Source organism: Helianthus annuus, chromosome 14 (genome assembly GCF_002127325.2).
Source record: "Helianthus annuus cultivar XRQ/B chromosome 14, HanXRQr2.0-SUNRISE, whole genome shotgun sequence".
In the NCBI taxonomy this organism is placed as follows: Eukaryota; Viridiplantae; Streptophyta; class Magnoliopsida; order Asterales; family Asteraceae; genus Helianthus; species Helianthus annuus.
The window spans coordinates 10,619,911-10,640,866 of record NC_035446.2 but is presented as its reverse complement, the minus strand read 5'-3'; the positions used below and the strand labels follow the sequence as shown (position 1 = coordinate 10,640,866).

The following is a 20,956-nucleotide window of genomic DNA, read 5'->3' as shown; positions in this document are numbered from 1 at the left end:
ATCAAAATTTTGATAAATGAAAAGTCTGTTCTTGAAAATTTGAAGAATGATAATGTGAAAACAATCAAGTCTCATTTTGGGAGAATATCTCAGCTTGAAAGTGAAGCTGAGAATTCGAGGATCAAAATTGATGAACTTGAGAAGAAATTGATAGGTTTTGTGACTGCATCAGACAGTTTGAAGTTTCCCTGTCCAAAACCAATCAATTCAATTCCAATAAGTGACAATGTCACAAACTTTGACAATGTCAAAGTTGAAGATTGTGATGAGAAATTTGATGATGAAAAAGAAAAAATAGAAAAACAAAAATTGTTTTTGAAATTAAAAGAAAAATTTCAGAAAACTGTTTTGCAATCGACTGAAAAGGGAGAATGCTCTAAGCAAAAACCTGTTAAGAAGATTGTAGAGCAGAAACAAAAAGTTAAAAATTTGAAAAATGCTCAAAAAGAAAATAAAAGCTCATCAGATCGATCATCCAATCGAAATCAAAAATCACAAAAATTGAAAAATGAAAACTCAAAAAATATTGGTAATAAGTGGTGCAGGTTTGACCACAGTGCTCAAAAGCCAAATCCAGCAAACTTGAGGAAAGAATATCACCAAGCCAGACAATGCTATGATCTGAGCGTTTGGTGTGAAGGTGGTATACGGTACGATAACAGAGTGTGTTACCGATGCGGTTATCAAGGACACATTGCTGTTAACTACCGAAATTGGAGATTTGAGACAAAAAGATGTTATAATTGTCAAATCAAAGGACACATTGCCAGAGATTGCTCAAGAAGATCGCATGAAAGATTGAGGGCCAATTCTCAGAAAATGGCAAAGAAGATACCAGTCGTTGTCAAGCCCATAGAATTGAAAGCTTCAGGCCAAAACGTCAGAGAACAGAAGGTCAAAGAACCTAAAGTTCAAGAAACAAAAGTGAAGCTTTCTTAGGGGCAGAAAGACCGACTGAGGAAAAAGAGAAAGAAAGTGAGAGAATATCTCGAAAAGATTTTGTCCTCGGGTTCACCCGACAGATCGAAGAAGAGTGCTGATGAATCAACTTCCTCAACTGCAAAGTCAAGCAAGTCGAATTCATCAGATGCAAATCTGAGGACAAAAGAGGAGAAAAAGAAGAAAGTGAAGTTTTCACTTCCTGGCGATGAATTTGTTTCTTCAAAAACAAAGGAGCCACATGTCGGCGATGAATCTGACTCATTAAAGTCAGACAAGCCACATTCAGGCAATGATTCTGGAATGGTAAAGCCAGAGGAGCCATATGTTGAGGTAAAGGTCGAGAATTCTAGTTTAACAATACGTGAGAAAAATTTTCCACCATTGTTGAACAAGAATTCAAAATCACCCAAGGCTGGTCAGGCTTGGGTGAAACTTTTCAAATAGAAAAACCTGACTTGCCGGAGCTCCCAGGTTTGTAAGAGTGGAGCATGAATCGGCATCTTTTTAAATCTGTGTTTGAAGATTTTGCAGGAATTGCCGGAGTTCCCAGGTTGGTAAGCGTGGAGCATGAATCGGCATCTTTCTTGAATTTTATTCGGTAACGTCAATCATGCAAACGGTAAAGAGGTTTGGTTATGTTTGTGAATGTTTTACAAGTGGTACAGAGGATTCTGGACTGCATATGGTAAATCAAGGACATTAACTTGTACTTGGATTTTCCTACTTTTGTGTAGAAAACAAGATGATGAAGTAACCCCGTACCTAAACTGTTTGGTAAACAAACTTTTATTTTCCGGAAAAGCCATTTTGATTAAAACAAACTTAAGTGTTTTGAAATCACAATGGGAAAATAGTTTGTTGTGAGGGGGAGTTCTGATTGTTTATGCCAGGTGGATAGAGAATTGAAGTGATTCTCATCAGGTTGTCAAGTTTGTACAGTTTGTTTCAAATTTTCTCAGAAAATCAAAATTGAAACATATTTTGATTTTAGGGGGAGAAAATTTTAAAAAAATTAGAAAATTTGAAAATGTCAAAAACATTAAAAATTTAAAAATGAGTTTTGTTGTGAAAAAGAGGAAATGATTGTAAATCAGTGGACTATCACAGCATGCTAAAGAAATGTAATGTAAAATGTGATAAACGGTCTCACTGATGATGTGACGATAGGTTTTTGTACATTTAGTAGATTTATTCGGGATATAAACCTAAAATTTCAAACTTATGAAATTCGTGGGGAACACTACTTGGATATATAGGTAACCCCTGAAATCTCGTTTGAAAGGTCTCGTATTCTGATATACTAGGTGTTTATACTCTATGATGTCTGGGGTATTATTCCGGGACTTCTGCTGAACGGTAGTTCTGACCTAGTCCTTGGCTAATACTTTCCACAAAATGCTTGAAATATAGCATAAAGCCCTCAGTTGATTAGACAATAAAATTGATAATCATCTGTTGTAGCTGAAAAGATCCTCTAAAGGGGACACACTGCTAAGTCGAAGCTGATATCTCTCTGCTGAACGGAAGTTCTGACCTGAGATCCCTCAGTTCTCGCATCTTTCCCCTAATTTATGTACAGACATCATTGTAGTGTTCATACCTGTAAGACTGAATATTGGGATTCTGGATACGGGAGTATATTCAAGAGGTGGGACACATGAGTTGAACTAAGTTCATAAAATACCTAAATAGTATCCTGAATAGATTGAAAATTGTATGAAAATTTAAGAGGACAAATATATCGTCAATCTACGTGAATCGTTTAGAACTTAAAACGATTAGAAGCTTAACGGTGCTTGTGTTATGTCTCAAAAACTGATATGATCCTCTTGCACAAACTCACAAAAATATGTTTGTTTTGCATTTAAATTTCTGTCTTTACATTTATGTTTCATATTTTCAAAAATCCAAAAAGATTTTCGACAACTGATGGTGAAGAGCTGATTTTCAAAATCTCAAAGGCTAAACTTGATGGACAGACAGGTTGGTTAAGTGGTTTGAAATGTTTAAAATGATTCATTAGGTTGAATCAGAAATTGAAATGTTTCATATTTGTGATCAGTGTTTAATTTGTAAAAATTCTCAAATGATTTGTTGATTCATTAAGTTGAATCACAACTTTATTTGTTTGTGATAGAGTGTTTGAGATGTATGCAGATGATGCAGATGATGAGTTGAATAGAGAGAAGCCAGGAGATAATTTCTATGGTGGTAACAAATCCCAGATGTCTATCCTAGCAGGGTGATAGGAGAAGTCTGATGAAAGTTATAGCCAAAGAAAGAAAGATCCAGGCAGAATTTCTGAAGAAGACCATGTTATATCCGAGAATGTCATGTTGAAGACTCTCACTGAAGATTCCGTCAACATTCAATCTGTTGATACGCAAAGCCAGGTGTCGATCCCAAAAGCACGGAAGCTTGACGAAAGGGGGAGCCTGAAGATTCTGAAGAAAGAGAGCAACGGAAGCTGAAGACAGATCCACCGGGATTCTGTTCAAGCAAGAGGAACTCAAGAGAGAGAGAAAGACAAGTTGCTATGAGTTTCACTACGAGATTGACTACGGCAATATCCAAGGGGGAGATTGTTGATGCATATTTTGTCTATCGCCTTCGTCAATCCGAGTCGTAGTGAAAAGCCGGAAGGAATCAAGTGCATAATGTCATATTTAGTTAGAAATGGCAAGGTGGCAAACTTGTAATTAGTGTGAACTTTCATTAAATAGCCTTGACCATATAAATAGGGGATTATGTCACTAGTTTAGTTAGTTCTTGATAGAGTTCTAGATAGAAGTTTAGGAGGAGACTTGGAGGAGAAGACTTTCTAGAGAGAGAAAGTAGAGAGAGAAAGTATCGTATTTGTGATTCTTGTACCGTACACGTCAATTCTATCAATGGAATCACATTAGTAGTACGTTATCGTGTGTTCGGTCACGTTCGTTCACGGATTCCGCACGTGAAACGTTCGTTACGCAATCGAACGGTCGAAAAACCGGTCCTACAAAATTGCAATGTGCTAAAAATGGTTCATTGAAGAAATGAGAAAAGGTCAAAAGACAAATGAACTTTTACAAGCAGCTATTTTAGAAAATCAAGAAGCAATTAGCAAATATCTTGATGAAATTGCAATGCTAAAACAAGAAATTGAAGAAATTAAAATTGAATCTGAAAGAGTTGATAGAAAATTGAAAAGTTATGTGACAACATCACATATTTTGATCATATCATCCCCAAACCAATTAAAAAAGATGAAAAAACTGGGGAAGACATATATGGTCAAGGAAATCGAGATATCGGGTATAATAGATGTCCACCTCCAATTAATAACAATTATAAAAAATCTCTGAAGGATGTTAACACCATTGATAGCTGACCCAAAAGATATTTTACCCGAAACCATCGATATTCCTTTTGAGAAGTCGGAAAACAATTCCGATAGTTGTGATGAGAATGCATATCTGTGGTTGAAAAAGTTTTTGAACAAGAAATATTTGAGAGTTCAGACTGTGAAAAGAAAATGTTAAAAACAAGCACATTTCATCAGAGAATCATAAATATGTGCTTGAAAACCATACACTGAAATATTTGTGACAACTTGTACGCGTGCTAGTTGCTAGATACGTGTAGGACTTACGTGAAATGCACAAACAACCTCTAATATTCTTGGCAACCATAATAGGACGTGGTTGACCATTCTAGCTCGTATACTCTTAATATGCCAATCTAATCTAAGGTGAGTTCACACATTACTAAAAGCATGCATTCCCGGGTATTGGGAACCACACTATCCCTAGATTGCCCTATATTCCTAGATTAGAATACTACTAATTAAATACCGCAGTTTACATTTCATGTCTTTAGCGTACTAAACGAATATATTCTGAAAGTCCTCACACATCATACCAATTAGTTGCCGGGTTTGGCAAGCGGGGTATAGTTGATAGCGCTATTAGGTTCGACAAACCGCACACCGTGTTGGGAGCCGGGCGTGAACTATTGACCTTGACACTTTTATCAATGATGATAGACATTGATACGAGGCACAACAACATACAACAGTCAAGTTTTCAGTACTACACAATTTAGTAGCTTAACAACGGGTTAGCTACCCATGACATGTTTTAATAAACTAAAGTATTTGAACGGACTTGTCTTTGCAATCAAACGGAATAATGTGAACTCGCCAACTTTATGTTGACACACTATCGCATGCTTTGCAGGTCGTTAGGTACAGCTATGGGCGGACATTGCAATCGGCTGGAGTGTGTGGTTCGTTAAAGCCTTATGTTTGGATCATTTATTAAACTTGTGGTTTTAAGTTTTTGATGGGTTTTACATTATTTTTCCGCTGCAACATAAACTGTGTTTTGGACATTTAAACTTTATCGCTAGTCATGTTTTTAGTGGGGTTTTTATTATTTAAATGGTTGGTTCAACATGATTAGTGGCTAGATATTGGTCAATCGCACGCCTCACAGTAAAACCCCGCATGTGGATTTTGAGGGTGTGACAATATGTATATATGTACCATTTGACAATAAAAAGGAATGAGAAAAAATGTTGCAAAATATCTAGTTTCTTCATCTATGTTCTTTAGAGCCAAACCCACTCAACGGGTCTATCACTTGTGTGATTGACCATCTTGAATCGGTCTACTAACATTGGTGCTTTCGTTCACGAACTCACCCATGGCGTTCCATCTCCGACTAAGCCAAAGTGTTACTCCCCTGTTCATTTATTGAACCGAATAACAAAACCCATGTCACACCCCTTTCTAAGGTGGAAGCATGAGGTGTGATCCTGAAAGGTTCTCATTGCATACGAACAATAAACATACTACATGATTATAAAATAAACTCCAATTGCCATTCATAGTTTAATCGTTCCAAAAAAAAAAGTTAAGTTTAAAGTTTACATCACATAAAAGATAATTGTTTGAAAGTCTACAACACCATTTCAAAAACAAAATATCAAGGTTTTGTTCATTATATCTCCGCACAAGGTGGGAGATAATGAACAAATCCTGCAAAAGTGGCAAGGAGCATCGACACAAAATGACTTGATACATAAAAAACCATCCTAAACAAGGAGACCGCGCGTACATCCACCTAGTTACCTGAAATACATGTAAGTTTTGGAAAATTGTCAACATAAGTTGGTGTGAATTCATGCAGTTTTTGTATAGAATGTTTGTATACTTGTATGAAAACATGGTATGTAATTTGTAAAATGTATCTGTAAACTGTGTTTTGCAAATGTAAGGAATACGAGATCACAAATGTTTAGCTACGACATTAACATATGTCACGACACAGGAAGCATCCAAACCATAGGCATTTTTCTGTCGATTTGCGACTCCAGACACAAAAGCACTCTAGGTAGAACATGGCCCGGAGTGTGGCTGCCTGAAACCCATTAGTTCTAATCTTTTGTTCCGCGGTTAAGGTATATAGTTGATTAATGGTGCTTATGTCACCCTACTCGTCACATGATCTATGTCTCATTGCTTAGTTTTGTGTTCTACATACCATAGTACATGTATTTTCCCCAAGTTTAGAAAACAAGTAAAAGTTTAAAAGTGGGGACATGAACTCACAGTTTTGCGTATCTTGCGTCGTAAACTTCACCAGGTTTGTCTCGTAAGCGTCGTGACCTATACCTGTTCTATGTACGTTAGTCACTAGACTTGTAACACACTGGGTACTAGTCACCATCTTAAGTTTATGTATTTATTTTGTGTACGTTCATTATGTGTGAGGGTCATGCCTTTGTTTGTCGGGTCTCGCCCGTTCGTCGCGTTGTCAAAAATTGGTATTTGGTATCGTTCACTTATGAATATATATTTTACTTCCAAAAGATACGTGTTTGTTTATGTAGTATTTAACAAATGTTGGGTGTTAAAAATAAACGCTATTTTTAACTTGTCCAAATATGTCACTTATATTATTTCTCAAAAATAAATATAAGTATTTTGTTAAATAATATTTTCAATATTATTTTCGCGCAAGTATACTTAGGAAAGTATACTTGTATTTTTATGTAAATACTTGTGTATTTTACATTATTTGGCCAAAAATCAATCCTTGATTTTTAATACTTTTCGGAATTATATTTCTTAAAAATAATATTTTTAAGATTTGTGTGAAATATATATATTTTGTTATGCTTGTAAAAATATATATTTATTTTGTCATTTTCCGATTTTTGTATAATTCTTATTACTTGGTAATAGTATATATATTCGAGTCCAAAATGTCCATAAATTGTCCAAGTCCAATAATGTGAATATATTTTCTTGTATTTGTCCATATACCTTTTTATGGATTATTTTGTGTGAATATCCTTAAGTATTTCTTATGTATTTTTATGTGTATTTTGTTGGTGATACTCATTGGGAGTATTTAGTGTATTTTCATGTTCCTAATACACTATTACATATAATACACATAATATACACTTAGTATAAAAATTGGTGATCACTATATATATATATATATTTCCTAAAAATATACATACTTAATATTGATTTTAACTTCCTTATTTCTTAGCTTGTAATCTTGTACAAAAATTAGGAAACCTTGATAAATATTTTTAAGTGAATTTTTGGGGAATAAGTTTCACCAAAACTTATATTTTTCTAAGTGTCAAAATTTTGACATAGTTTCCCCTAAAAATGAAGGTTTCTCATGTTTTCAAAACATGTGTTTATTTTTTTTCATCATCAAAACAATTTACAAAAATTTTCACAAGTAACATACACTAATTACATCATGTAAAACCTTATGATGAACTTGATTTTTGATAAAAATGTGTAGTCTTTTAGACCTACACTTTATATACAAGGATCTTTTAAAATCAAGTGTTCTTCTAAATTTTAAACAAACTTTTTATGAAACTTTAACTTACTAACTAAACCATCCATGAGTTTTAGGGTTTCAAAGTCTTGAAATACATGTTCTAAAACCATTCTTATGCTTATTTAAAAGATCTTTATGTTTAAAATCAAGTTTCATCATGGATCTTTCAAGATCCATGCTTTACATGCTTGAATCTTTCATAAATAAGCTTCTTGATGAACCTCTTACAAACTTTTCATGGAGTTTAGTTTCAAAAGTTTACTTTACATAAACTTAGTTACTTCAAGAACACAAGATCATGCTTAAAAATTATTTTTCAAGTTCACATAATGGTCTTTCAAGTTCATCTTCAAGTTTAACCATGGATCTTTCAAGATCCATGCTTAAACTTGTTAGATCTAAGTTTCTAACAAGCTTTAACATGATAGATCTAAACATAAACACAAGATTCCACAACAACAACTTCATCACATACATCAAACATCACTAAAAATACTTTTTTTTTCTTTAGATTATGTTAGATCTTCATATCTTCATCATTTGAAGTTTAGTTTCTTAGATGGTGTGACTTGTACAAGACACTAACATGAAGTAAATTAGAGTTTAGCATGCTTACTACTAGCTCTAATGGCTAGGGAAGTGGCTCAACAAAGATGAAGATGAAGATAGGTGGTTAAAAGCTCCTCCAAGTGGTCCTTAAGCTTCTTTGCTTCACACCTTCTCTTACACCATAATATAACCTTGAATTGCTTAGTTTATGAGTGAAAATGTTTGATGTAGTGTGGGTGTTGTGTGGCCGAGAACAAGAAGAAGCAAGGAGAAGAAGATGGAGTTTTTGAATGTAGGTGATAAGTGAAGTGAATCTCATGGTCCTTAGTTCTTATATCCACCAAACACTTTATCCATAAGATCATATGCTTAATATCTTGCTAACAAGATTAATATCTTAATCAAAAGGTGGGTGTGGGTCCCTTGGGGCCGGTTTCAAACAAAGGGGCGGGGGGTAAAATGTAAAAAGTTGGAAGTTGTGGGTGGAAAGTGTAAACTAGAAGGTTTAAGTAATATTTGGTGTGTTTATGTGTTTTTATGATTTTTAAGGTGTTTATCATCAATACTAGCTTTATATCATAAAAACAATGCTTCTAGTCTAGTTTTGATGTTTTGGGTAGTGTCCGGTTATTCATTCGGTTATCGGTTCGTTAAAGTGCTAAATTGCGCAGTTTTCCTAGGTATGAAGCACCTTTTGTGACAGTTTTAGTTCCCGACACTTTACAAGTTATTCTGGACACTAAAACATCAATTCTGCATAGTTTTTCAGTGTTTAAATGCTATTTTTTGCTGTTTTTCTGCTGAATTCTACAGAATTCAGCATTTAAGGTGAGTTTCGGGTGTCTTTTAGTGCTTATTTTAGCTTCCGGAAAGTGTATACGTTAACCCTTGTATCCACACTTGGGTTTTAATGTGTTTTTGATGTTGGACCTACTCCTAGGCTCTAAATCTACTGTCTGACTGCTTTCTGCGGAAGTGCTGACACAGCGTGTCTTACCGGTGAGTTTACTAGTCTTTCTGACCCAACATTTAATGTAATGCACAATGCAATATTTGAAGTATAAAACATACATGAATTCATATGTAAAGCAAGTAAACACATAATGTTGACATTTAAGCACATAATTGCAGGAAATAAATAATTAACAAAATAGAAAGGAAATTAATGGTTTTGTGACAGTTGTCACAACCCACCCTCTAGAAAAACACTCATGTGCCTTGGGTGACTTCATCCTTGGAGCCATCATATGCAGTAATTTAGGAACCCATGTTCACGTTTGTTTTTCCTATATATGTACCTCTTGGGAATAAAAAGGAACGAGAAAAAATGTTGCAAAATATCTAGTTTCTTCATCTATGTTCTTTGGAGCATAACCCACCCAACATGTCTATTACTTTGGAGATTGACCATCTCGAATTGGTCTACTAACAATCTAGGTAATCTTCTAAATTGCAGGAAGATAACTTGATGTACATTGTTAATGTGACCGGTTAGTGACGTTAAGAATTTGGCGGAACAACCGTCATTGCCGATACTTTTTTATTACAAATATAATACATGGTTTACAATCATAATAAACATAATAATGCGTCAATTAACCTAATATACGAATAATGTACATAGCATACATACTAGAATAAGTTTACAGTTCAACATATACACGTTGTTGCCATTCTCATCCTACACTCTTTATTCAATTCCATTAAAGTTACTAACCGCTTGATCAAACAACATGGTTTCAACATTTTCTATCTGCCCAATAGAAGCTAAGATCGGCAGAAATCTTATCGGCAGGAATTAAATATCATCCTAACCAGTACTTTGGTTTCAAGTGATTTTTTGTGGTTAGTGTTGGGCACTACTAAGAGACATTTTGATGATCTCTCACAGGTATCGCGACTTTAATGGGATTAATTCACTGTCCTCGTTAGACCATGACTTTGTGTCATGACTTTTTCAACTTCCAATCAGCTCAGAAGTTGGAGTTTCAAGTTTTGTTCAAACCAATTTGTGGTCTTCGGCTTCGGGTCGATCGGTTATGAACCCAATCTCTTTGCCACGTTATGTTGGAAACAATTGTTATAAAGCATAAACACTAACACAAAGATTTTAGTTGGTGGACAATCTTATACAGCTTTTCTAATTTTCTAAACTCAAAAAGCTATCAATTTCAATGGCCAAACATCTATATTCTATACAAATTGACATTTTTGAATAACCCCATCCATCTTTATTCCATGAGTCGGGTGTCACTCTCAGCACTCGTTTTCTTTTCTGAATTCTCTCCTTTTTTATTTTCTGCATAAGGACATTCAACTAGACATTTAGCTTCTCCATTCACACAAATAGTAAGCAAAACATAAGGTTACCTTCTCCCATGTTGATAAATTCCATTGTACTTTTTGTGCTCAAAATTAAAGAATCTTGAATCATTTCTTCTGTAATTTTCTTGTCTTCTTCAATAGGCAGCGACATATGGTTATTCTGTTGAACAAAATGGGAACAATCCATGAATTTCTAAGGATACCATTATGGCGAAGCCAAAAATTTGTATCTCACATTTGCAAAACATCTAATCGTGTCAAACCGTTAATACACGTATGCCTTGTCAATAATATTAAGAACGGTCCCTACATAGTACAGAACACCATCCAAATAGGAAGTTTAATAGGCCTCTGTACTAAAATGATTAAGAAATGTATATATAATCCAGAAGCTTAACTCGTATTATGTGTCCACAAATTATCGTTTTTGGTGGGTGCATTTGGGTTATATTTTGTCCACATCGTTATCCCATTAAACACTAAATACATAGAGAAACATAGTTGTTAATGGCAATAGTGACAAATAGCGATAAGGTAACTATTTCCTACATTGCAAATAGTGATAAATAAGCAGCGGCTATTTTATAAATAACCATACACAAGAAAACAATTTATTTTTTATATGTATATCATATAAAATACCCTAGTATATATGCTATTTTACTTGCATTTTTTAACAATGGATACAGATTTTTTTTTAAAAAAACCGTATATATAAAAAAAATTCGGTCCCGGGGAACTCCTGCCATGGGTCGTCGTCCACCCCACTCACATTCCATTCGGCTCCGGGCGGTTTCAACTAACACTTTTTTCTTTGGATATGCTTATAAAGAACATAAAGTAGATCTAAGAGGTAGTTCAATAAAATCTCATAGTTGTAAAGTTTAACATTACCATGTGCAATTGAGTGGCACGAATCCTTTTTATGCTATGAACTATCAACATGTTATGAATGATTAACACATGCGTTCTAATTCAATTCCCTTCACGACGAAACCTGTAACAAGTAAGTGTGCTGTATTCGTAACAAAATTCAAAGCTTACCATAAAATCAAAACCGAGTGCTCATCACTACAAAAACACAAAATAAAGAAGAAAATTGAATTAAGGAATCAAGAATTAAAGAATGCTTACCTTGAGATGGCGTTGCTTGTTTTCCGTTGCAGTGAGATCCAAACGTTTCCGATTAGTGTTGTCGACAGAGGCAGTCGTAGTAGCGGCCGACAGAGGCAGCCGTAGTAGCGGCAGCCGAAGACCAGTCTAATGAGATAACATAAGGATAATTAGGTTTATGATTGTGCCTGTAGTAGGATGCGATATTTTTTATTTATATTATTGGACTACGTAAGAAAAAATCTTTGTTTTGGGCCTATGGCCCGTCCAATTCTAAAATAGTAAAAGAAATGTAAAAACCAGAAAGTTTGGTGATTGAGATTTGAACTCAAATCTCCAAAGCAATAGGGTGGAATATTTATAATCATTATATTACATCTATATTTTGCTTAAATGAGGCCTAAAAGATTTGATGATCAAAAGCCTAAGCCTAGGAAGTACCCCTCGAATAAATTATAAAACCCAAACTTAACAAGGAAAAAGAGTAAAATGCCAAAATAGGCCTAAGTTTAGTCCATTTTGGTCAGTTTAGTCCAAAAAAGCAACTTTTTGTATCTGGTCTATAAGGTTTATTTTTGTTGTCATTTTCATTCAATTGGTAATTTGGGTTAGAATTTTCTGTTAACTTCTCCCATTTTATGTCGTTTTCCTCGTTTAATTAAAATATATTATGGTATAAAACAGTGATTATATCCTTAGTTTAAATGAGTAACCCGATAAAAAGGGAGAAATTAACAGAAAATTCTAACCCAGTTTGCAAATTGGATGAAAATAACAAAAAAAAAAAAAAAAAATGAAACCTCAGGCCCCGATACAAAAAGTTTCATTTTTAAACTGAACTGAATTGGCAAAAGTGACCAAAATTTAGAGACCATTTTGGCATTTTACTCCAAAGAAAAATCTAAAGACAACACCCTAACTAAAAAGATTACTAATTACACAAATATTTAAGATCTCCATAAGCAGGCGCTAATAAATGCCATAATTTTGCCTCTTAAACGACTATGTGGTTTACTATTTGCTAGTACTCAAACTACAACGTCAATATCTTGTTGTATGCAACTTTAATGATAGTAATTAGTGTATTAGGATCAAATACAAAAGATCCTAATTGTAAGAAGTGTAAGAAGGATTTATAGAGTGACAAGTGTCCAATAACCTAAAAAAACCCACTACATAAAAAACCCCACTACACAAAAAAAAAAAAAAAAAAAAAAAACCCTTAAACATCCACCACCACCAAAAACCTAAACCCCCACCCCCACCCCCGCCACCCCCCACATCACCCACCCTAAAAAAAAAATATATTTTTTTTTTGCCGAGGAGGTGGGGGTGGGAGTTTAGGTTTTTGGGTGAGAGTGGGGGTGTTTCGTTTTTTTTAGGTTTTTGGGGGTGTGGGGAGGGGGGGGGGGGGGTTAGGTTTTTTTAGGTTTTTAGGGGGTGGGGTGTGGGGGGGGGGTTAGGTTTTTTTTAGGTTTTTCGGGGGTGGGGGGGGGGGGTTTAGGTTTTTTGGGGGTTTTTTAGTGAGGTATAGTTTTTTTTTTGCCGGGGGGGGGGGGGGGGGGTGGTGGGGGGGTTTAGGTTTTTTGGTGGGGGAGGGGGGGGGGTTAGGTTTTTTGGTGGTGGTGGGTGGGGTGGGGTGGGGGTGGGTGTTTAGGTTTTTGGTGGTGATGTAGTGGATTTTTTTAGGTTATTGGACAATTGTCACTCTATAAATCCTTATTACACTTCTTACAATTAGAAGTTTTTGTAAAATAACTTGACTCATTATCAAAACAAATAAGATACAAGTTAAATTGCAACTCTTTTCTCTCCGTGCAATTCAATGTAAACATTTTTGCTAACCTTTTTATGTGTTGCAATGTCGTTTTCCAACTTTTTCACTATTCACATCTATTGTGCCTTATCTCTTTTGAATTTGAATTTTGAATTTGAATATTCATTGTTTCTTTGTTTACTTAACGCTTTTTCACATCAAAAGTACTTTAAATTATATCCATAATTTATCACTAAAATGTACATGTGGGATAAACTTCTACCATTGAGCGAAAGTTTTGCCAGAAAACTTTTGCGGTGAAGGCAGGGCCGGTACTGAGAATTCATGTATCCTGTTCAAGCTTAAAAAAACGTGCCCTTAGGCCTTAACGAAATTGGGTATTGTGCTCACTAAAGGTCTAAACCTAATGGCAACTGGCTAATAACTAATCTAAACCATAAAAATAGTTTTGTAAGTGGGCCTATGTTGGTCTTGTATGGGTATACCCTATTAATTTATATATTTTTACATATACATATTGGAGTGTTTTAAAACATAACGTGCCCTTCAAAATATCAGCCCTGGCCGGTGGTCCTCCCCGCCCACCTTCAGGGCCGGCCATGGGTGAAGCGATATCACATATATGTTATTTCCGAAGGATCAATCCTAGTATTAATCCAGTTCGTTAATCAAGTGGGTTAGATATAAACGTTGGTTTGGTATATATCGAGCCGATCTAAGCTGAGCCAAGCAAGCTTGGCTCAACCTGATTATTAACCGAGCTAACTCGGCTCAACTCAAATTTGAAACTGTAGGTCCTGATACGGATTGTCGGACTACAATGATTTCTTGTTTTGGATGCCCTAACGAGTGCGGAATCCACGTTACGACATAAACCGAGCGAGAGAATGAACAATACGCAAAGTTGTCAATGATTAACTGTTCCGTGTATTGATTTTGACAGAGTTTCGGTACAATATTCGACAAATACAAACAACTCCGGTAACTCTCTATCACTACACTCTCTCTCTAGCTCATTCAAGCTCACCGTTCTTAAACAGAGCCTCTGCTGTATTTATAGTACATACAACAGAGATACATCGAAACAAACACACAAATATTGGAAACACATCGTAATACAGCTGGACACTTGCTTCTCCATCGAAATTGATCTATGATGTTTATCGAAATAGGCTTTTAACAAGGAGATCCTATTTTGATATTATCATGTTCACTAAGTTCTATTTCGAATTCATAGACATATATAATTAATTCTATTTCGATTCCATTCAGTAGTCTATTTCGATCATTCCCATGATATTTCAATTGAAAAAAAGGGGGCCACTATTGGACCAATTTAAATAGGTTGAAATATTAATTGGGTTTATGTTTAAGCTATTGGACCAATTATAAATGTGTTTAACCTTTACTAATGGGTGATGACTAGTAAATGAGTAATAAGCTTAATTCAAAATGAGTTTTAATGTTTAATGGGGAAAAATAAATAAAATATTCACGGGTTTAAGTGTTTAACAAGGTATATAGATTTTTCATTTCTAAAAGTTGTATTGATAAACAACATTTTGGACATGGGGAGATCAAGCCCTGGGCCGTCGCCTAACCCTGCTCCCTTCCCAACCCAATCTCAGCCGTTTCAACTAATACCTTCTTTTTCTATGGATATGCTAATGAATAAAATAGAGCAGATCAAAGAGGTAATTTAATTAAAATTTCATAATTGTAAAGTTTAACATTACCATGTGCACTATGCCACGGATCCCTGTTATGCTATGAAATGTCAACATGTTATTAACAATTAACATATGAGTTCTAATTTAGTTCCCTTCATGATGAAACATGTCACAAGTAAGTGTGCTATAGTCGTAACAGAACCCAAAGCTACCATAAAATCAAAACTGAGGTCTCGATCACAATAAAAGCTCAAAATTTATATAATCTTAAAATAGAATGTCGGTGGTATGCCACCAACAAATTGTCTTTTTGTGAGATGGTTTGGTCTAGGTGTTTTTGTTTGATTGGTGCAAGCTCTTATCTATGGGGTTGCAGATTCAAGTGGTAGTCTTCAGACAAATGGGAGTGATGTACTGATCTATTATGGCTGTAAAGTAATTAATTTTTCATTTAAAACTACATTTTATTTATTTTTTATTTTTTAATGGAAAAAATCCACTATATAAATAGTGTAAACGGTAATTTTGTATCCCCAATAGTAACAAAAATCCACTATATAATTACTGACTACCAAGTATAAATTTACTATTGGAATTTCTTTGTGAAACAATATTTGAGATAATGTTAATTATATTATATTATATATAATTTTAAAAACAAAGGTCGTGCCCTATGTAATGGACCAACTGTTTTTTATTCACACCATCAACTTTAAAATTTTGATACGAAACCCTATTAATCCTTATCTTTAGATAAGTTACACATTTTCTTCTAAATTTTGGTAATTGACAACTTTGACATTCCAACCTTTTCTACTTAATAACTTAACACCTTCTTACTTTTACGACTTTACATCACTGTCTAAATTACTTATACGACTTTACATTGCAATGTCCGTGACACTCTTTTTTATCTATGTTTGATGACGTTAATGTCACGAACGTAACGTGTGTAACAAAGTAAAAAAAAACAATGCCTTATTAATTTAACACCTCCTTTTGTTTAACTAACTTTTACGACTTTATACCGTAACGAGCAACATATTATTATATTTTTTTTATCTATGCCTAACCACGTTAATAACTAAATTACTTTTACGAGTTTACACCGCAACGACTTAGATATACTCTTTTTATATATGTCTAATGACGTTAATGTCGTGAACATAAATTGTGTCACATGTGCGCACCACAAGTTAATGCGCGCACGCTAATATCATCATCGTTATGCGTGTAACAAAGTCACAAACATAGCGGTGCCGCCGCAACGCGGGGCACGGGTCAAAATTCTAGTTTAGAAGAAAAGAGAAGTAACCAAACAAGAATTAAAGAATGCCTAAACCATGTGTAGTGGAAGACCCAAATAATGCCCCAACCTTTGAGCGTTTTGCGCCATGTGGTATTATGGGGTGTTTTTCTAAAACCGGTGTAGTGGGGATGTGGACATTGTGGAACATTATGTTAAAAGGGGTGTTAGAAAATTAAATTAAAAAAAATCCAAAAAATGTTATTGGGAAAACAAAAACAAGAATAGCTATCATTGGCCAACGAATTGAATGTAGCGTAATTTTGTATTATGTTTTTTATGTTGATGTATTCATGACGTGTGATATTATACATTGTATGTAACCAAGCAAACCAATCCAAACAGTTAAACTAAACAATCACAGATACAAATAAACAAATAAACTGAAACTACAAATTTAATTACATAATAAGTTTGTACATATATATGACATCGTTCAAAATACATAAACTGTCAAAATACAAGAAAAGTACAATGATCCAAAACCGGTGAGAATTAATTATGAAGTGAATTTCAATCGGTGAGAATTAATTATGAAGTGAATTTCAACCAAAAGTACTAGAAAAGATAATGATTTAAAGTGTATGGGAGGGGTGTAGTAATACACTAGAACTCGGAAGTACACTAAACATAAATGGTTAAGGCAAAGTTGTATACTTAGGGGAGTGATGAGTATAAATTCCTATATAAAGACGTGGGAATGATTAAAAAAATTATTTATCAAATTACTTTTGAAATTTCAGTTAAGAGATGTCGGGAGGGACCGGTGATAATACTGTATCAGTGATGACTGAGGAGATACAAGAAAAGATTTCCGAGGAAGTCGGAAAGGCCCTTGAAGCTAGCCTACCGGGATTTATGGAAAGGTTACAAAACACAATACTCTCGATCGTTGAGGAGAGGATAAATGAACTGAAGGAGGATCTTATCCATGAAAGAGGTAAGGTCAAGGAAAAGAAAGGTTGTCCCTACAACAAATTCATGGCATGTAAACCCCTAATTTATAATGGAAAGGTAGATCCAATTGCTTGTCAAAGATGGATAAGCGACATTGAAGGTGTCTTTGAACGAACACATTGTGATGTGAGCGATTTTGTGGCCTACGAAACCGGCCAACTAAGAGGTCAAGCCAAAGATTGGTGGGACAACCTTAGAAATGAAAAAGGGGATGAAGCTACGCGGGCTATGACATGGGAGGATTTCAAAACACCTTTCCTCAAACATCATAGCCCAAAAGCGGTAATCAACAAGATAAAAGAAGAATTTATGCAACTAAGGCAAAAAGGGGAGACTGTAGACAAGATCATGGGCTACTTTCCTCGATAAACCGAAATTCTATGACGAATTGGTTAAGACCGAGGAGCAAAAGATATACTACTATCACAATATACTCAGGGCTGAATATAGGGAGTTCGTGACTCCCTCAAATTATGAAAACCTCACTGATATAATTAATGCTGCGCGGGAGCGCGAGATTGAACTGAAAAAGCAAATCGAAATAGGAGAAAGGAGGGCGTTGGCTGCAAACCCAAGCCCCACAAAGAAGCCGAAGGTAACTAAACCTTCAAGGAAAGGAAATGTGAAAGAAGGATCTCCGAGCTGTGAAATATGTGGACGTGCCCATCGGGGCAAATGTTTTTATAAAGACAAACCATGTGTCTTATGTGGGAAAATGGGGCATGGGGTTTCAAATTGCCCCGATAAGGTGACGGTGTGTTATAAGTTCTATCAATCGGGTCATAAGAAATCGGAGTGCCCGAAATTAACGGGAAAGAAAGAGGGCGTTGGCTCAAAGATTGAAAACCCCAAAGCCAAAAGCAAGATCTTTCCACATCATTGCTGCTGAAGCAAAGATGGAACCCGATGTGGTTACAGGTATATTTACTGTAAATTCTATTCCTGCATATGTTTTATTTGATACGGGTGCAAATAAATCTTTTGTTTCACATAGATTTATTCAACACTCTTCATTTACATTAACAAAATTACCTACGCCTATCGAAGTAGAAGTAGGTAATAATAAAAGTTTTATTGTTTGGGATATGTGTCAGGAATGCAAATTAAATATTGATGGTGAGGATTACCTGGTCGATTTGATACCCATGTCAATGGGGGAATTTCAAGTGGTGGTTGGCATGGACTTGTTGTCTCGCTACCACGCCAAGGTGATATGCTTACGTAAGGAAATACAATTAGTATCTCCGAGCGGAAGGCATGTCAATATTTATGGGGAGAAGAGTTATAATGTAACGCCCTGCGTTTTCAAACTTCCTACGTTTAGAAACCTTACGTGAAATTCTAACTTTGGAAATCTTGTGTTCTTATAACCATTCTTTCATTGTAATCGTTGTAAAATACGGAACTTGCTACGTAAATAAAACTTGTACATTACACTTTTTACCTAGTTAAATCATGTTTTATTTCATATTTCACCTTGTTACAAGTTAGGGGAAGCATTGTTGCACATTATTACACAACTTAATTAACAAAATTACTCATTATAATGTTTTAAAAAATAAAAAAAAATAAAGAAATATGGCAGCCCAATTCAGCAAAATTCAGCCCCATATAGTTGGGTTTTGTGGGCTAGTTTCAAGGTGTAACCCCTTCTAAACACTTCCAAAGCCCAACCCATTGAAACCCTAATCCTTCCCCCTATAAATACCACTTATAACCAGCCTCCCTACCACTTTTGCAACCCTAAAAACTCACAAAACATCCACCAAACCGTAGCTGAAAGCAAGGGTTCGAGTAGATTGACACCCCTTCACGAAAATGAGCATAACTCACTCAATTCTTATCCGATTCACTCGATTCTTTTTCCTACTTGCTTGTATAATCATGGGGTTCGATTCCTAGATTTCTCCTTGGAGAAATCAGACCTGGAAATGCCCCGAAATAGTCCATAAACTTTCTGTTTGTTTTTGTGTTCATCAAAAACTTGTTTAAACCTATGCAACTTGTGTCTAACACATCTCATACCTATGTCCTAATGCTTACAACTTATCCCATGGTTGGTTAAGCTTAAAAACAAGGTTGAGACATTTAAAATCAGAGGATTAAACCTCATAAACTTGGTGTTTTGTTTAGGGTTTTTAACCCACAAGTCATGTCAAACTTTGTCTTTGATACATGAGTGATTATGGAACAACTTGGGTTGTCTAAACATACAATCCTCACATGATTTGATGATTTCTCTTAGTTAGTGTGTATATTTCTTATTCTTTATTGTATGTTCATGACCCTCCTTGGTTGTTTTTTTTACATCAAGTGTAGTGGTGAACACATAGAGGTGCCTAAATGGAAGACTTGATCTTCCTACCTCCTACATGACTTCTATGACATTTAGAGGTACCAAAATGAAGATTTTAATCTTCTACCTCATGCTTGAACTATTGGACATATATTATATAACCTAAATATATTATTCGAATAATCGAATCTTTGATGATGAACTAGTGTTCATATGTCGGGGTACTAGATTACATCATCCTAGACTATGATAACTTGTCACGATTCTAATGGAACCTTGTTCCATGAAAACATCTAAACTCCTTCGAGTTTCCTAGTGTCAAGAACAAGCATCATATGTACTAAATGATTATTTTCCATGTTATTCTCATATCTTATTTTTATGTTGTTTTAAACACCGAATCTCGACTCTAAACATACTTGAACCTTAACCCTTATACATTCGGACTCTAAATCTCTACTCGTCAACAATTGGATAATCGGAAAACATATGCAAACTTTGTGAGTATACTCGTACTTTTCCCCTTTTTACTTTTACTACTTTTGGGGTGTAACATGTTTACCTATTGAAACTTACACATGAACTTTTGTCTAAACACGTGAACATTCCTATAACATGCTTGTATATGTGATGACTTGATACTTTAAATTTGGGTGATTCTTATGTGTTGAACTTATCATTAACTTCGTACGAGCCAAACCTTGACATATGTAGCGCTATAGGATTAACGACCCGCCTCTACTGAAACTTTGGTTATGTCATGAGCAAGTTGCGTTTTCTTGGTTTGATATGTTAGACACATGCCATGTTTAAATGTTTATCTTGAATCACATGCTTGCTATGAGGAATTGTTCAAACTTATCTTTTGCTATGTACGTATCAAACTTGTATACTCGCCTTTGCTTTTGCATTGAACTTTATTTTAAACATGTTACAGGTTGATGAGGACGATGCTAAGAAAAGAAGTAGCGTTGATGCCTAGATACACATATAGACGTTAGGGTTTAATATGTTGTATCAAATTTTGTTATGTTATCATGTTGTTATGTTAAACTTGTTGTATTTGAATTTCTTGTAATGTTGACTATTTGAAGTTATGAAATGAAATGAAATTTGGAATTTCTAAATATTGTCACAAATAGCGTTATGATGTCTCTAGCAATCTTC

General features: G+C 34.9%; 1 protein-coding gene across 1 annotated transcript; it reads left to right on the top strand.

The window, feature by feature from the left end:
- Nucleotides 1-17,286: 17,286 nt before the first annotated feature.
- LOC110906378 lies at nt 17,287-18,382 on the top strand. Its single transcript, XM_022151521.1, has 2 exons — nt 17,287-17,775; nt 17,891-18,382. The coding sequence occupies exons 1-2, from the start codon at nt 17,287-17,289 to the stop codon at nt 18,380-18,382; spliced, it is 981 nt and encodes a 326-aa protein (XP_022007213.1).
- Nucleotides 18,383-20,956: the final 2,574 nt, after the last annotated feature.